This window comes from Lissotriton vulgaris, chromosome 2_1, assembly GCF_964263255.1.
Source record: "Lissotriton vulgaris chromosome 2_1, aLisVul1.2, whole genome shotgun sequence".
NCBI lineage: Eukaryota > Metazoa > Chordata > Amphibia > Caudata > Salamandridae > Lissotriton > Lissotriton vulgaris.
This window is the reverse complement of record NC_141687.1, coordinates 1,512,258,189-1,512,274,709: the sequence shown is the minus strand read 5'-3', so window position 1 is coordinate 1,512,274,709 and position 16,521 is coordinate 1,512,258,189. Positions and strand designations below refer to the sequence as shown.

At 43.9% G+C, this 16,521-nt stretch overlaps 1 protein-coding gene across 1 annotated transcript in view; it reads right to left on the bottom strand.

Annotated features, from left to right (window-relative positions):
* The window catches only part of LOC147732818 (uncharacterized), a 68,607-nt gene that overhangs the window by 17,459 nt on the left and 34,627 nt on the right, over positions 1–16,521 (bottom strand). Inside the window, exon 2 of the mRNA XM_086954718.1 lies at positions 1,329–1,461. Within this exon, the coding sequence (XP_086810844.1) occupies positions 1,329–1,461 (133 nt within the window). The remainder of the gene's footprint in view (positions 1–1,328; positions 1,462–16,521) is intronic.

Genomic DNA, 16,521 nt, shown 5'->3' with positions numbered 1-16,521 from the left:
TTGTAATAGTTAGCGTTGTTCCGTCATACATCCCTTGGCAATCTAGAAAATACATCAATAATGGATATTATGTATTTAGAATTAACACCGATGGGACCCATGATGTCTATAGCAACTGTGTGCCAAGGACCTTCAGTAATGATGGGTTCACACATGTCAGGTCTTAATGTCTTAAGAGCTTTATCTGAATTGGCACAAACAACACAATCATGTACAATTCTTTCTGCACTAATATCAATACCTGGCCATCAGTACCATTTTTTGATAATTTGTTTTGTGTTCACTATGCCACAATGATCTTCATGACACAGTTTTAAAATAGAATTCCTTAATGATTTGGGAGGAATGGCTTTGTCCCCTCGAAAAACAGTGCCATCGACAACTGATAACTCATCTCTCACCTCCCAAAATTATTTGAGATCAGAAGTTACCTTAGAATTTTCTGGCCAGCGTTGGTGAACGAAAGACATAAGCAACATTAAATTACTCTCCTACAGATACTCTTCACTCCACTTTTCTTCTCAATACAAAATTGGCTTTCATCATGAACCAAAGCAACTTGTAAAGAGTCCCATTCATTTACATTGCATTCTTGTAATTCAGAAGGCATACGGGACAGAAAATCAGCTAAAACATTACTTTTGCCAGGAACATATTCCATTTTATAAATAAAATCTTGCAGACGCATGGACATCCTGGCTATCCTGGCTGAAGCTTTGAATAGCCGCTCAGTAGTAAGGATTTTTATTAGAGGTTTATGGTCGTATCTGACTGTGCATTCCTTGCCCCACACAACACTTCTGAAATGTTGCAAAGCCCATACCACTGCTAAGGTTTCCTTTTCAATGACTGAAAATTTGCATTCTGGAGCAGAAAGTGCCCTTGACGCATAGGCGATTATGCACTCCTTGCCACATTCACAAATTTGAGACAGGACACTGCCTAAACCCCTTATTGCTCACATCAACTGTAATTATAGAATTCCTATCCACACCAAAAGGACACAATACAGGAGCATGGGTGATGGCCTCCTTGGTAGAATTGAATTCATTTTCACACTCTTCAGACCAAGAAAATATAATGTTGCTTTTGAGGAGTTGCCTGATGTTGTTCACCTTGCTGGAAAAACCCTTGTCAAACTTTGAGTAAACTTCTACCATCCCTAGGAATTACCTAATTTCATCCTTGTTGGATGTAGGAGGGGCAACTTTTATAGCCTCCACCAATTTAGGTTTTGTTGCAACACCATCAGCACATAAAACATGACCAAGATAGGTCACGCACGGATTTAACAGCAAATTTACATTTTGCATGCTCTACAGTCAAACCTTTCTCCTCTAAAACACTTAAAACCTCATTCAAAACAGTATCATATTCAGTACTATCTTTCCCAAAAATAAGAATGTTGTCCTGGAAGAATCTCACCTTTGGATGCTTGCCAAACAATTCATGCATGATATGCTGAAAAATGGCAGCGGCAGATGCCAAACCGAATGGCATTCTTTTAAATTGGAAGCACCCCATAGGTGTGATGTATGCAGTAAGGTGTCTGCTCTCTTCATCCAGTAAAATTTGATGATATGCCGACGACAGATCAATAGTAGAGAAAAACTTGGCATCTTTCACTAAAGTCAGCATTTCAGATAACTTGGGTTAGGGAAACTTATCTATAACAATGTTTTCATTGAGATGGCAAAGGTCAATACATAAGCGAATTTTACCATTAGACCGTCAGGCAACAACCACTGGAGAAATCCATTCAGAGGATTCAATTGGTTCTTTGATATCCTCTTTAACCAGTTTCTCTAACTCTTTTTCTACTTCACCACGTATCAAAATGGGAATATTTCTCACTTTATGATCTTTAGGATTGGCGTTACTCTTTAAAACTATGCAGTGTACAAAAACTTTAAAACTTCCTATTTTTCCACTGAAAACTTTTGCGAATTTGGTTAACATAGAGTTCCCTATTCCATTGCCATCCTAAATCACAATAATAGGATCAGGACTGTTGGGATTCAAAATAATGTCAAGGTTCCCTTGATCCTTCGATCCAAGAACAGAGGGTCCCTTTTTTTGCAACATATAACTTTCCTAAGGATTCCCTACCTTTGAACCTAAAGTTTAAAAGTCTGAAGCCAATCAAATCTATTTTCAAGGAGAAATGTCGGGAGTGTAAAGTTTATCACCTGAATAATTCACAAACTTTGAATTCCATACATCTCCACTAATTATTGTATACGGGGAACCAGAATCTACATATATGTCAATAGAAATTCCACCTATTGACATATTGCAAATTGGTTTCTTTTTTACGAGTTTGTTCGTGGAACCATTAATGTTGAATACGAATTGTTTTTCCTCTTGGCTATCATTACAATCATCTTTAACAGAGCAGTGCAAAATCTTCTTAACGATACACGATACACTCATCCTCACTTGAAGTAGAATCATAGATAACTTTAACCTTCTTATTTTTTTCCTGTTACAAGCTTTAGAATAATGCCCAATCAAACCACAATTTGAATATTTTTCCTTAATGGCAGGGCACAATTTGTTATTCGCAAATGAGAGTCACTACCCCAATGGAAGCATTTAAGGACTGCATCTTTTTTAACCACAACAGATTTGTTTTTAAGTTGTGACTTTAGTTTAAAATTCGGTTTGTTTTGAACCTTAGAAATTACTTGTTCACGGGCTTCTTTGCTCTTATTTTTAATAGCTTTAGCGCTACGACCAGAAAGTTCAGCCTTTCTAACAATGGCTAAAACATCCTTAAGATCTGCATCGCCATTGATCGGTATGCAACGCTTACAACGCGCGCGTTACCACGACCTACTATTACAACGCGGTCGTAACAACGAAAGTTGTTACCACGCATTGCGCTGGGGGGCGCTCAAGGATAGGAAATGATTTAATTTACTATCCCAACACCTTCCCTACTATCCACGGGGACTGGTGTTCGAATAGTAAATTAAATTCTTTAATTTTGCGCCCCCCCCAACGCAATGCGTGGTAACAACTTTCGTTGTTACGACCGCGTTGTAATAGTAGGTCATGGTAACGCGCGCATTCTAACGTCATACATCCCATTGATCCAAAGCCTGGCTTGAATCGCTGGATCGTGAGCATACATAACAACCTGGTCCCTAATAAATTGCTCCTGAAGATGATCAAATTTACAATCTTCTGCAATTTTCTTCAATTCAGCAACATAAACATCAATAGTCTCAACTGGTTGTTGTTTCCTATGGAGAAACTATAGCTTGTTATGACTAGGCATACCTTAGGAGAGAAATGGTTATCGAAATGTTTTAGAACGTCAGAAAATACATTCGCATCACCCCCACCAGTAGTTTTTGTCATTTCATCATAAATCTAAAGCCACCAGCACCAATTGAATGTAAGTTTTTTCTTCCTTTCTGGTTTCATTTTACCATCTTCGTCGATAGTTTCAAAAAAGTTTAAAAAATAAGCTTTCCATTGAGGCCACTTCATACAAGGTTCTGAGCCTGTGTGCCAAAAGGCTTGTGGAGAATGAATAGAAAAGTTCTGTGTAGCCATAACGTAAGAGAAGATGAGAACGTTCTTTAAAGATGACATTAAATTGAGAAAAAAAAATGAAACAGAAAGTGGATAAAGGTATGGGAGTAGTCAAAAAGTAAATGTGGTAAATATATTAATGAAACGACGTGGATGTTGTATGGAATAGTCTTTAACTTGAAGAATCCTTCTTGAAACAAAAATAGTGAAAACGCTGTAATAAATCCAGAGTGTAACAACTTGATATGAGTTTAAGCATTTTAGTCTAAGAAAATGGCTTACTTGAAATCTTCAGCGAAATACTTAGAGATAACAGAAAAACAAGTGAAATCCTCGGCGGGAAAAAGCTTCTTCTAATGTAGTCATGGAGACAGAAGAGATTTCCAAAATGGCTGCCAAGCGTCTTATGTCATTGCGTAGCTGCGTAAGTGACGTGCTTACATCATATCTTCCGAAACGTCACAGGAAGAGATATCGGCAATTGGAACTCAGCCAGTTCTACTCACACTCCGTTGCTCCGTTGAAGATGAAGGCAATTACTTTTAAAATGATTTGTGCGCAGTAGATGAAAGCGCTAGAGGGCAGGTAGAAACGGATGTAGAAAAGATGAAAATAAAAAAAACTTTAAAATCTGCGCATAAAGGTTCTCAAAGTTCAGATTTTCTGTAGAGAAGGTCTCCAAATTTTCTTTAAAGGAAGAATAAAATCAATACTCACTCTGAAGATGCTTCACCCTTAAATCGGGTTTCACCTTTCAGCCATGGCGATGGTATTCACACCAATAAGCCTCTGCAGTCGAACGTACTACAAAAGGGAATTAAAAAAATATCCACGGAAATAAATCCAAGTCTTGAAGTGATCACGAAGAAAATTTTTAAGTAGAATGGGTTCGCTAGTTTCCTAGTGTTAAATCAGCTCCCTCGTCGCCAATTGTAAAGTCAATTACGCAGGAAATGAATTTAAGAAGATTTATTGTAAGAACACAGGAGCAAGGTAGAGAGCAGCTTACACAGGTCTTCTTCCACATGAACTGCCTTCCCAGCAAGGAATCTAGAACCTTGCTTGGAAAGCACGGGGAAGAGGAAGGTTAAGAATAAACAATTCTAAATGCAATACAGAACATGACAGTAGTCCACCTCACGGTCGAGTATTTACTTCGTAGTGAACCGGATATATGAAGGATAGTTAGCAAGGGCTGAGGAGCCTCGCTAGTAAGAAGTGCGTGTTAGGTGGCAACAATAGTGGAAGTGGCAAGTGTTCTGGCACCATAAGTTAGGACAGAATCTCACTGGCGGGGACAGGATTAAAAGCAAAGTAAGGGATGGGAATGTGAGGACTAGCAACTTAACCTGATAGGGAAGTGATTCGCTTTCCCACAAGTGCCTGACTGGTGCAGGCAGGCATTACAGCTATCCATCTCCAGTGCAATAAAAATGTGAGTGGAGAAACCATTGTAGCACTGTATGGTAAAAGGTGTGCATTTTCACCTTTGTAGACCTTTTTAAAGAACTAACAAGGAAATGTGGAAATATTTAGCTAAAGTAATACTGGTAAAATAATACTGGTAACCTGAATGATATCTAAATAGAAAAAAACCGAGGGAAGAGGTTTTAATACAATTATTATTGATTTACATGAATGGTCAAAGAACAAAAATAGCATTAGACAGTTCAGGCAGAGGACGATAAACAATAACATCGAAACGTCATTTCCGGTGTGGTAGACTGCTCCTAGGATGCATCTGGACCTATCTACAACGATATTCCCACACAATTAGGTGCATGAAAGCGCACTTCCATTTCAGGCAAGTCTCACCTACCTCAATTTCACTTACTTTACTGGACAACTCTCTCCAGACGTCCAACCTCTTTATCATTCGTTTTCACTATCGACATAAAATGTTCTTCCGGCAACAGCCACTCACTCAAGTCGTGCAGGGATTCCTCAATGGATCGTTGCTGAACAAGCAACAAGCATCCTTTGCCGTTCTCTGTTTAAAATCTGTTTACCAGTTTGACTCTCATTTGGTCTTAACCATTGAGACCTGCTTTGGTAGGTCAAAACAAATCGCTCCACATAATGTTGAGACACAGCGTTGTAAGTGGGATGAACAAACTGGGAGGGTGGGGGGGTCTCTCAAGGGGGAGTGGCCGATATAATTAGGGCGTGACTTAAAAAATAAGCTAACAATCTGTGCTTAGCATTGTGTGTTGCCCGAGAGGTAATTTGCTGCTTCTGTCATTGCATCCAGATTTATAATACAGCAACATTACACCTACAGCAAGTCAGTACTATTGGCTTTGTCAATGGTTGTCAGTTGCAAAACATAAATAAGCAACAACTAGGGCTTTGCTGTATATAACATTTTTAAAATGCTTCAGTTCTGAAGTGGTGGGACTATGAAAGAACTATGACGAGTCTCTTTGAAGTTGCATCAAAGGCAGTGAAGGGTGGCAGTGCTGCAGAGTTGAGTTTTTTTCTTCATCCTGAGGGTGCGATCAAAAATGGAGAGCCTGATAGGGACCCATCTCAGCAGCTTCTTCTTAGAACTGCCGGTGCTGAGTACTGGCAGGACCTGGTCCACATAAAGTGCTGTTGAAACAGACCTGCCACCCACTCCACGTTTAAAATGATACACCAGCCACCTTAACATATACGTGTGCTTGGCCTGGGCGAATTCCTGGACGGACTCCAAAGTGATCATTTGCTTCATCAAATGTTATGAATTTATCTCCATTACAGAAATCTCCTTTCTTACAGCGGCTTCCTCCTATTCTTTCTGCAACACTTGATATATTTCTTAAAGACGTAAAACATGGGCGTTCCTGGACCTCATGTTAGCCACCAGCCGTTGAGACTGACAGCCAACCACTGGGGCAAATGTTGCGACTGAGATGACGTGTAGCAAGTTTCAAAACCCGGCAGTGCCAGCCCCCACATTCATCCGTAGTTTAAGGGTAGCTAGCCCTGACCACAACTAAGAGAATGTCATAAGATCCAGCTCGACCAATAAAGAACTCAGGAAGAAACACATCATGCCCTAAAACAAATAGAGGCAGTAATGGAGACCATGATATTTAGCAATATCCCTGGCCTACATTTAATTTTTATCTTCTCTTTACTGTGTGTGCAACATGGAGACCCAGGTATTTCAGAGGTCCAGGCTGTTCCAGCGCACCAAAGTCTGGAAAGACACATTCCTCGCAGCTTACCAGTACACCATTGGGAAACAGAAAAGATTCTAATCATTTGGTCTTAAGACCAGATAAGGAACACAATTTCATCAAGGCAGTGGAGCATCAGTCAGAAAACTTCTTCATTGGCACTCTTGTCAGAGGTTCTGTAGCCAGGGCAATAATGGACACCCCTCTCCGGTACCATGTTTAGGTTCCCAGCTCTCGGCTGTCACTCTACTTATTTTCACACTTTCTTCAATGTGGAAGTACACCAATCTTACCCAGCTAATATAAAGGGACCAAAGTTGTGTCTACTCTGTGCCGTTAATAGGAAGTTTTGTCTGATAAAGTTGAATGCCTCTTCAGTGTTGAGAGGCAACTATGTAACCTCTCTTGCACATATCCCGGAAGCGACTCATGTAAGCTTGGATACACAGGTTGGCAATTGTATTGCTGCCAGGGAAAGAGCCACACTGCTATTAGTACCCCAGCAATGTCACCACCTTCATGAGTCTCCCTACAATAGCTTTACTAATATTTTTAGCGACCATGTTACTGATAACCGTTGATTACGTATCATTACAGTTATGGATTTCTCCTTGGGATTTGGCAAAATCTCTAAACTCTAGAGACTAGTCCCACACTTCTAGAAGATCTCTAACAATGAATCAGGGTCATATTGGTAGTACTAGTTATAAAAATAAAAGGGGTCGATGAAGATGAGGCACAGTGTAGTCTCCACAATCATATCCGGGTGAGATAATAGAAACCCACACATCTCGAGGAGGTGCCCCGTCAGGATATGAGTGTGATGCAAGAAGGGACAATATGACTCCCGCCTATGGGGGCCACATAATGTTTACTGATTGGATCAACCCAATGTTGAACCAGGTACGCAAGTGTCGCTGCGTGCATTAATCTTATTCAGAGACCTTTCACTGAATACTACAAGTTACAATGTACTCAATCACACATGAGCTTACTAGGTCCTACTGAAAGCTCTCTGACCCTTTCAGAGCAAGAAATGGGGCTGAAATATGTTGAGGCTGTAGGAACAAAGAGGCTATTGTTGCCCTCCTTTTTGTCCTATTTGTTTTTTTTAATGTTACTCTAAAGGACATTATTAAATTTAGGAGTCCCCAACCACGGCATTACCACTTACTCCAATCTCAGGGGAAAAAAAACAAATTTTTGCAAAGTTCAGACCATAGACATGCAACACTCATCTCCTATCCAGGTTTCCGCAGACTATCACACATCTTCCTTTTGTGGACCACTATGGTTGGCTTAAATTGTACACTAGTATTAAAAAGTACAATGATAAGGAATATAAACACATCTTCACCTTTTCACGAAGTTAGTATACTCTTGTGTGTTAAGATGCATCTCCTGCATGAATGCCATTTCAATTCCACATTTTTAAAGAAAGCAAAATGCCTTGTGCCTCATAGTGAAAATATTTAGGCCACGAACATTCCACAACAACCGCTTAAATGAAGCAGCCATTCATAGAAGCTACCAGATACCAAAGCTTGGAAACAAGGGTCAATAACACCCCAATCCCATCTCGTCACTCAATCTGCCTCAATAAACTACGCCAAATAACACTGCATCTCTTCCCCTCTTGAAACAACAACATAATAAAAAAATATCCTCTCTTGGGTGTACACCATAGGAGTGTTCTCCCTGGACATAACATTCAGGGCCTTATTACATCTCCGGCGGTCCATGGGATCGTCACAGTCGTGGTGACATTCTGACCACTGCCACACTGCTGGACTGCCCGCAATATTATAAGTCGGACCTCCACTGAACTGCTGCTACTGCTGTGGATCAAGGATACCCCGGTGGTCTGGCAACAGTTTGAGTCCAAAATATGCTGGTGGTGCTGCAGCGGTACAGCTAAGCATATTTTGAGTTGCCTCTCCACCGCCCTTTTCATGGCAGTCACACCTCCATGAAAAGGGAGGGGGTGAGGCAACAAAGGGAGCCCTACAGTGCCCCCTCTTGCCCCTGTGCATGGGGAGTTTGCATGGGGAGTATGCAGGGGGTGCACATAGTATGTCCCCCTTGTGGTTTTTCACCCCCAGTTCCTGCACGGGAATGAATGCACCACATTGCGCATTCCTTCCCATGCAGAAGCGTACACTGGCGGTCCTGCCCCAGCGCTGTTTAAGGCTCACAATGAGCCTTTAAACAACACCGCTGCTGGACTGCCATGCCACCCGCCCATCAGACCACAAAATTGCTTGTAATCTGGCTGGCAGGCGGAGGTGAGTTTCAGCGGTTCGGGAGATGAGCGGTGACTTGCTGCCCACTACAGGACCACCAGAACTTGTAATCAGGCCTTTAATGTGATGTTTAATAAAAGCACTGGCAAAATTGTTAGATACGCAGAAACAAATCCCCATTCATCCTGATGAGGACCCAAAGCCCGTCCTCCCAAAACATATTATACCAAATAGAACAGGTAATGGTGACAGGACTCAGCCTCTAGCCGTTCTGGGCCGCTTTACCATAACATGAGGATCTCCTGAATCACCAGCGCTGCAGGTGGCATTGTTCTGTAGGGATGAGGTTGCACTCTCCTCTATGGCCATGCCATGACTGCCAGCTTTTGAATACCTGTACGTGCTGGTTATAATTTCAGAGCCTGAAACACCTCATCTCACTCTTGTGTACTGTTGTCGAATTCTAACAAGTCTTCATAATTTACCACCAGACTCTAGCACAGAGTTTAAGTGGTCTTTCAAAGAGATGTTCTCAGTCTGCAGTTTTTCCCATCCACCCAGCCAATCCCACACCATCGCTGGGAGTAAGAAAAAGTGAGAGCTACCGTCTATAGTTACTCCAGGTTTAGCAGGGTTCAATAACATGTAGAGTAGGTCATTCTCCTTGAGCCTATGCTTCACAGTCTTAAAAGCTTTGCACTAACGTTGCAGCTGTTGGGTGTAATCCCAAAACACCTGTTTAATCAAGCCTTCATATTGCTCTGCTGTCTCATTACATACCCGATGTGACATTAAATCTCCATCTCAATATGTAAAACAAATGCTGTAATTACCCTTGTATGGGTATCTGGCCTCTAAATGGGCACCAATGTCTTAAGCAATTTCAACAGAGAACAATTTGAACGTGCCTTTGAGATTCAATGTTTCAAAGATACATTTCTCCAGAAATAGGTTGCACAAAGGTCCCTCTGCCATGTCAGGAGTCCCTGGAATCAGAGGTTGTTAGTTTAGGACATCCCCTCTGTATCTTTGAAAATGACCTCTGATATACATGAGGTTTCTGTTTCCTACAGCTTTGCAATGTTTGTCTGCCTTTGGGAGATATTCTCAGTTACTGTTTTGAGTGCTGCTAAAGTTTAGATTTCAGTATAAATATCACCGGCGCCATCTTGCCCCAAACCTAGGTTCGTACGAGCGCGTAAGCGGCAGCCATTTTAGGCACCATGGCCACTTCATACATTGCTGACTGCCTGCACGTCTGCCTGACCTGGCTAGCATCCCCCGCGCGCTGGCAGCCCCCATGCACACATGCCTGAACCATAAACGCACCTACAGCGCAACCCTGCCCCGGAGCCACTTCCCGTGCCGGACCCACATTCTCTTTCATCCCTTTCACTCGAACAGCCCCTTTGATAACCCCTTCCTCTGTACCCGATTGTCCGACCCGATCCCAGGCCATCACCTAGCCCTGCGGATGCAGTTTATTGCCCCCCCTACTGTAGAATCTCGCCTTTCATCAAAGAATGCGGGATTAATCAATGTCACCACCCCATGAGATCCGACCGATTGCACACATTTCGGTTCCCAACGGAATGTCCAGCTGCGCGATAGTCTTCACCTGCTGAGATTGGGGTGGGGGCCTCTGCTGTGAATACATGTGGGAACGGGCCTGAAGCAGGGATTCCGGGGAAGTCTTACTGTACTTCAAAGTAATGTTAAGATTGTGTCTTCATGCAATAAAGCAATAAACTACAGTATAAGAGGCCAGGCCACAGAGATGCAGTTAGAGCACCTCGAGACGATACCCTTTTTGTCCGATCTGACGTGCTTTGCTCTGGAGAAATAAAAAACACTTTCCTGCTTTCCAGTTTCCAGCGCCCGCCTCTTTATTGATAATTTGATAATTATTGAATGGTTCAGAGGCGACTATCGCCAAGCAGTACTTGAAGGTCTTCTACAGGAAATTGCTTTTCCACAATTGGCGTCCCAAACGTGGAGCCCATCAGCGACACGTGGGTCCAGTGAGAGGGGTCCTAACAACAGAGTGAATGACTGCAACGATCGGGAAGAGCTCCTGCCCGAAGGACCCTCGTCCGGCAGCCGATCATCCGACCTTCACCGGTTCTGGACGGACCTCTCTCGAGTGATCTACGGTCCTGACTGGGAGCCCTCAGGAGTGCCTCTGCAATAACGGAGAATAGAGGACGATCGGGCGCTGGAAGTGGAAGACGAGAAACTGTCCATACGGTCCGGGTAAGGTCGTGCAGCACGACTCTTTTTGTTTGATTGACTGATTGATTGTTTTTGATAATACTAGTATTACTTATTGATTGGTTCGTTTACCCTTCGTTGCTACTCGATATATTTATTGGTTCTTTTTGAGATATCCTCTGTTTGCAAACAACGAAGAATAGAAATATTCTGTCTAGTCTTTGCAAGTAGTGAAGGATAGGTAGTGCGGACCTTTGTCCACTATTGTTTGAGATCTTCACTTGTCCGATATACGTCATGCCTATCTTCTCCCCACTGATTGGTAGTTGGTTCAGCCCGGACCGTTTATTAGAGGTAGATCATCCAGCTGCACTGGAAGGCACCCCTAATAAGGACATGTTTACGAAATATGGAATAGTCGCTGTAGCTTATAGTAAGTTATGGCATAAAAACACTAAAAAGGACCGAGAAAGTCAGTGGCCACTGATAGGATCTTTTGACCTCAATAAAATAGAAGCGCTAGAAATAGCCCTTCGTAAAAATAAAACCACGCCAACCATGCTTGATAGTCTCGGCATGTGTGGCAAAGAAGCAACGCAACGCAAAAAAGAGAGACGAAGCAAGGTTCGATAAAGAGCTAAGAAAAGCAGCTCATCTAGACGGTAAACAGCTAGAAGAGGAAATCAAAGAAAGAGAAAGAGTTAAAAGAGAATAAGAATCAGAAACCTCGGGCCAATGCCCTGTTAGAACACCCTCAGTGCTTTACCCTGAACTCCCATCAAAACAAAGAGCAGATGATGATTTACTTTTAGGTCCCCCAATCATCTATATGCCCCCTCCTTATGCCCCTACCCATCCTTTAGTACAGCCCCTACAACCCCAGAGCCTAAATGAAGGTAGTGCCAGGGCCTCGGTATCAACGGCCTCCGCGCCGACCGAGCCTCTCGTACTAAATGTTGTATCAAAAGAGGCCTCAGATAAACCCGAAACGAAAGAAAAAGAACCAGAAAGAATTCTCCGTTTGAACAAAAATGAACGAGCGGGCATTGATAAAATAGTTAAAACACTAGTGGACCGAAAAGAAACAGCAGAGTATTTATCGGACATATGTAACTCATATGCTGACAACCATAAATGACACTTTATTGTACGTTTTTGCTACCATACCCTCACAGCATACGAAGAAAGGTATAGAGATAAGGGACCCGAACGCCTTGCAGCTCTGTACAGGAAAATAGATATTGGGGATGAGAGTGAGTGTGATGTGACGGAACTTTTCTCGCATACGCTAGAGGTCTTCCGCCACCTCACAGAACAACAACTAATAACCAAAGGTGCAACCCTGGTAACGATCGAACCCCCGATAGAAAAAGTTAGACACTATGATGCCCATAAAAGAAGCCGCTCCCTACTGGGTCCCCCCACGAGGTTAGGGAACTCATAATGATATCAATCACCAGGACGCTAAAGGTAGGGTGGTGTACAATTGGGTATACCAACCCTGGGATCGGCAAGATATCCTGACCGTCGGTAAATCCTTGCCGGATTTGCGAAAGAACCCCACTGCCTTCGACACAGAATTAGGTACTGCCTTGGGATCGACAATCATGACCCTAGCTGACATAAACTTGTTCTTTAGGCTATGTCTGCCAGATGATGTGTGGAAGCAAATCCGGAAAGTAGACCACCTTGAGCTGTTGGGACATACCTGGGGACAACTCGATGTCATAGATAAACAACGAGATCCTGGACAGAAACCCCTGAAAGCTATAATGGAACTCCCAGACAAAATTGTGCAGAAAATAAAGACTCTAATCCCGAGAAAAAGGTCGACTGGTCAATAGTAACAGCTTGCCGCAAGAAACCCCAAGAAGATGTCTCTGAATATTTCTCACGGTTCGAAACGGTGTTCTCCGATTACAGCGATCAGGACATGACTACTGCAACTAGACATCACTTATTCGTGCAAAATTACGTTAAGGGTCTGTTGCAGGAAGTTTCGCAGAAAATCCAGGCTAGCGAGAGTAGTTGGGCAGCCTCAAAGCCTGCGGCCATCCTTCAGATGGCACAATATTATGAACATCAAAAGAACGAAAATGATTGAGCCTCAGAGAAAAAGAAGAAAGACTTAAAGTAACGAGTCATGATAGCTCAGTTGCAAGGTGTGAATTTAGGGAAGGAACCCTACAAAGGAAACTACCAGCAACATGTCCCCAGAAATCCACCTCCTAGGAATAATGCACCCGCACCCTACACTGGACGTAGAGATTTAGGCGAGAACAAATGCGCATTTTACAAAGAGTACGGACATTGGAAGTCTCAATGCCCGGTCCTGCTAGAAATAAACAGAAACAAAGAGACTAGAGACTCAACAAACAGACCAAGAAATAGAGGACGTGGGCGAGGGTACACAAACAACACTAGCGACGAAAAACCCGGTAGAGTGAACACCTTTGACCGTCCCCGACAGAACCAATACCAACAATCCGACTATGACAACGCTTACGACTTTGCATAGGACTGCCTAGGGCAAGGGAGGGATCCAGTCGAGCTCTATGTTGACCAGCAAGGCCTTTATGTCACCGCTAAGGTCCTGGGCACAAAGTCTCCATTTCTGGTGGACACGGGAGCAACACGTAGTGCATTATCCAAACGACTGATTCCAAGGGCACCCTTGTCTGGCTCACACGTAACATCAATAGGTTTTGATGGTACGCCCTCCACTAATCCCTTGTCCAAACCAATCCCTTTTGATCTGGAAAATAATATCACCGACACGACATTCCTTCTCTCCTCCAATACCCCCGATGCCATTATGGGTCTTGACTTGCTGAAACATTTTCGAGCAACTATTAGATGCTCACCTGACGGAGTCTGAGTCATTTTGTACGGCAATCCCAACCTGCTCAGACCTTGTCCCTCACGACACATGTAATCCATAACGGATGCAGACATGTCTCTGCTTGATACTTTACCTTCTTACTTATGGGCAAAGGCAGACACAGACGTAGGACGGATGATGATAGACCCAGTGCATGTGACTGTACGACAGGACGCAACGCTACTGAAAATACCGCAGTACAAAATATCACCCAAAGGCGAGAAAGCATTGGTAGAAATTATCCAGTCCTTAGTGAATGCAGGAGTGGTAGAGGAAGTAGTCAGCAACATTTGCAACATCCCTATCTTCCCGAATATCAAAAGGCAAGGAGAGGGAGATGAGAAAGCGTACCGCTTCATCATTGACCTACGAGAGATCAACAAAATAGTTGTGCCACAGTACCCCGTAGTCTCTGACATCACCACCATTCTAACCCTGATCCCGCCCACTGCCACCACATTCACCGTGATTGACCTAAAAAACGCCTTTTTCTCCATACCCATCCACCCAGACAGCCGCTACCTCGTTGGATTTACCCTAAAATCCCGCTCATATTGATTTTGTAGAGCAACCCAAGGGTACACCGAAAGTCGACACCACTCCGCTCGCAGTCACAGCCACCATCCGACTCCTACATTTCCTTGCAGAGAATGGTCACAAGGTTTCCCGAAAGAAATGACAGTTGTGCAAACCCCAAGTGACATACTTAGGCCACCTCTTGTCTAAAGAAGGGAGGAGACTCACGCCTGACAGAATCCAGACCATTTTGGAAACCCCCATCCCTAAGAACCAGAAGCAAGTCTGCTCTCTGGTAGGCCTCACCTCATTGTGTTGACAGTGGTTGCCGAACTTCAGTCTAATTGTTAAACCCTTACTTTCCCTTCTGGCCAAAGATACTCCCTTCCCACTCCCTTGGACCCCCGAATGCCAAACCTCCTTCAAAGAGTTACGAGATGCCCTCTGTTCGGCACCCGTTCTAGGAACCGCAGACTACTCCAAACCCTTCTCCCTCTACACCCACGAAAGGGAGAGATGTGCTTTATCTGTCCTAACACAATCCATTGGCCCCAAACAACGCCCTTGTGCTTACTTCTCTGCCACTCTTGACCCCGTAGCCAGAGCTTTACCAGCTTGCCTAAGAGCTGTAGCAGCTGCCGCCGTCTCAATATGACAGATTGAAGGAATTGTACTTTCGAACCCCCTTACAGTGTTAGTACCCCATGCTGTTGACACCCTCCTGAACCAGACCAAGACTCAACACCTGACCAGCGCACAACTGACTGGATACGAACTGACACTATTCGCACCACACATTACCTTGAAGCGATGTACCACTTTGAACCCGGCTACCTTGTTACCACTACCTGAGAACGACCCCAATGTCACTCCCCTGCATGACTGTGTGACCCTCACTGACTGACGAACAGACTAAGAGTAGGGTAGACCTCCGAGACACTGCCTTCCCAGAACCTGACAGAGAGCTATGGGTAGATGGCTCATGTATCAAACTCCCTGATGGGACCACCTCAGCTGCATATGCTGTTACCACCGCCCGAACTGTTGTTGAAACCGCCCGCATTACCCAACGATCCGCACAGGCGGCAGAACTAATTTCCCTTACACAAGCGTGTATTTTAGCAGAAGGGATGACAGCGAATATATATATACGGACAGCCAGTATGCCTTCGGGGTGGTTCACCATTTTGGGCTTCTATGGAGGGAACGTGGATTCCTGACCTCACACGGCACAGCGATCTTACACAGAGATCTAGTCTCCGCTCTGACTGAAGCAGTCCTCCTCCCCAAAAACTGGCCGTAATCAAATGCCAGGCACACAAGAAAGTGAAGGACATTGTAGGACAGGGAAATGCACTGGCCGACATCACTGCCCGAACCGCAGCCGAAAACAGAACGACAACACGATTGCACGTGACCAGGTCACTAGCAGAGAAATGGACAGATGCTAGGGAGACTATAAAAGACATCCAATCGACAAGTACACCACATGAACTGACTGAATGGGCACGGGTGGGACTAAAAGACGATGAAGGCTGCTGGAGGACGAAAGACACGAACAAATGGTTGCTGCCCAATGCTTACCTGATCCCCATACTGACCATGGCACACTCACCTGCACACATAGGACCTGCCCCTATGACTGAGCTAATCACCAGAGTATGGCACAATGACAAAATATCAGATGCAGCGAAACGCCTAGTTCAGCAGTGCATGATATGCCTACAACACAATCATGGGAAAGGGACTGTAGTACCTCGGGGAGGGTTTGGGGTCCCTGAGCATCCCTTCGAAATCATCCAAATGGATTACATTCAGCTAGAGAGGTGCCATGGTCTAAAATACGTGCTAGTGATTGTGTGTGCGTTTAGCAAATGGGTGGAAGCTTACCCCACTCGAGACAACACCGCCATCACTACTGCCAAGGTGTTGTTGAAGGAGTTTTTCCCATGCTACGGCCTTT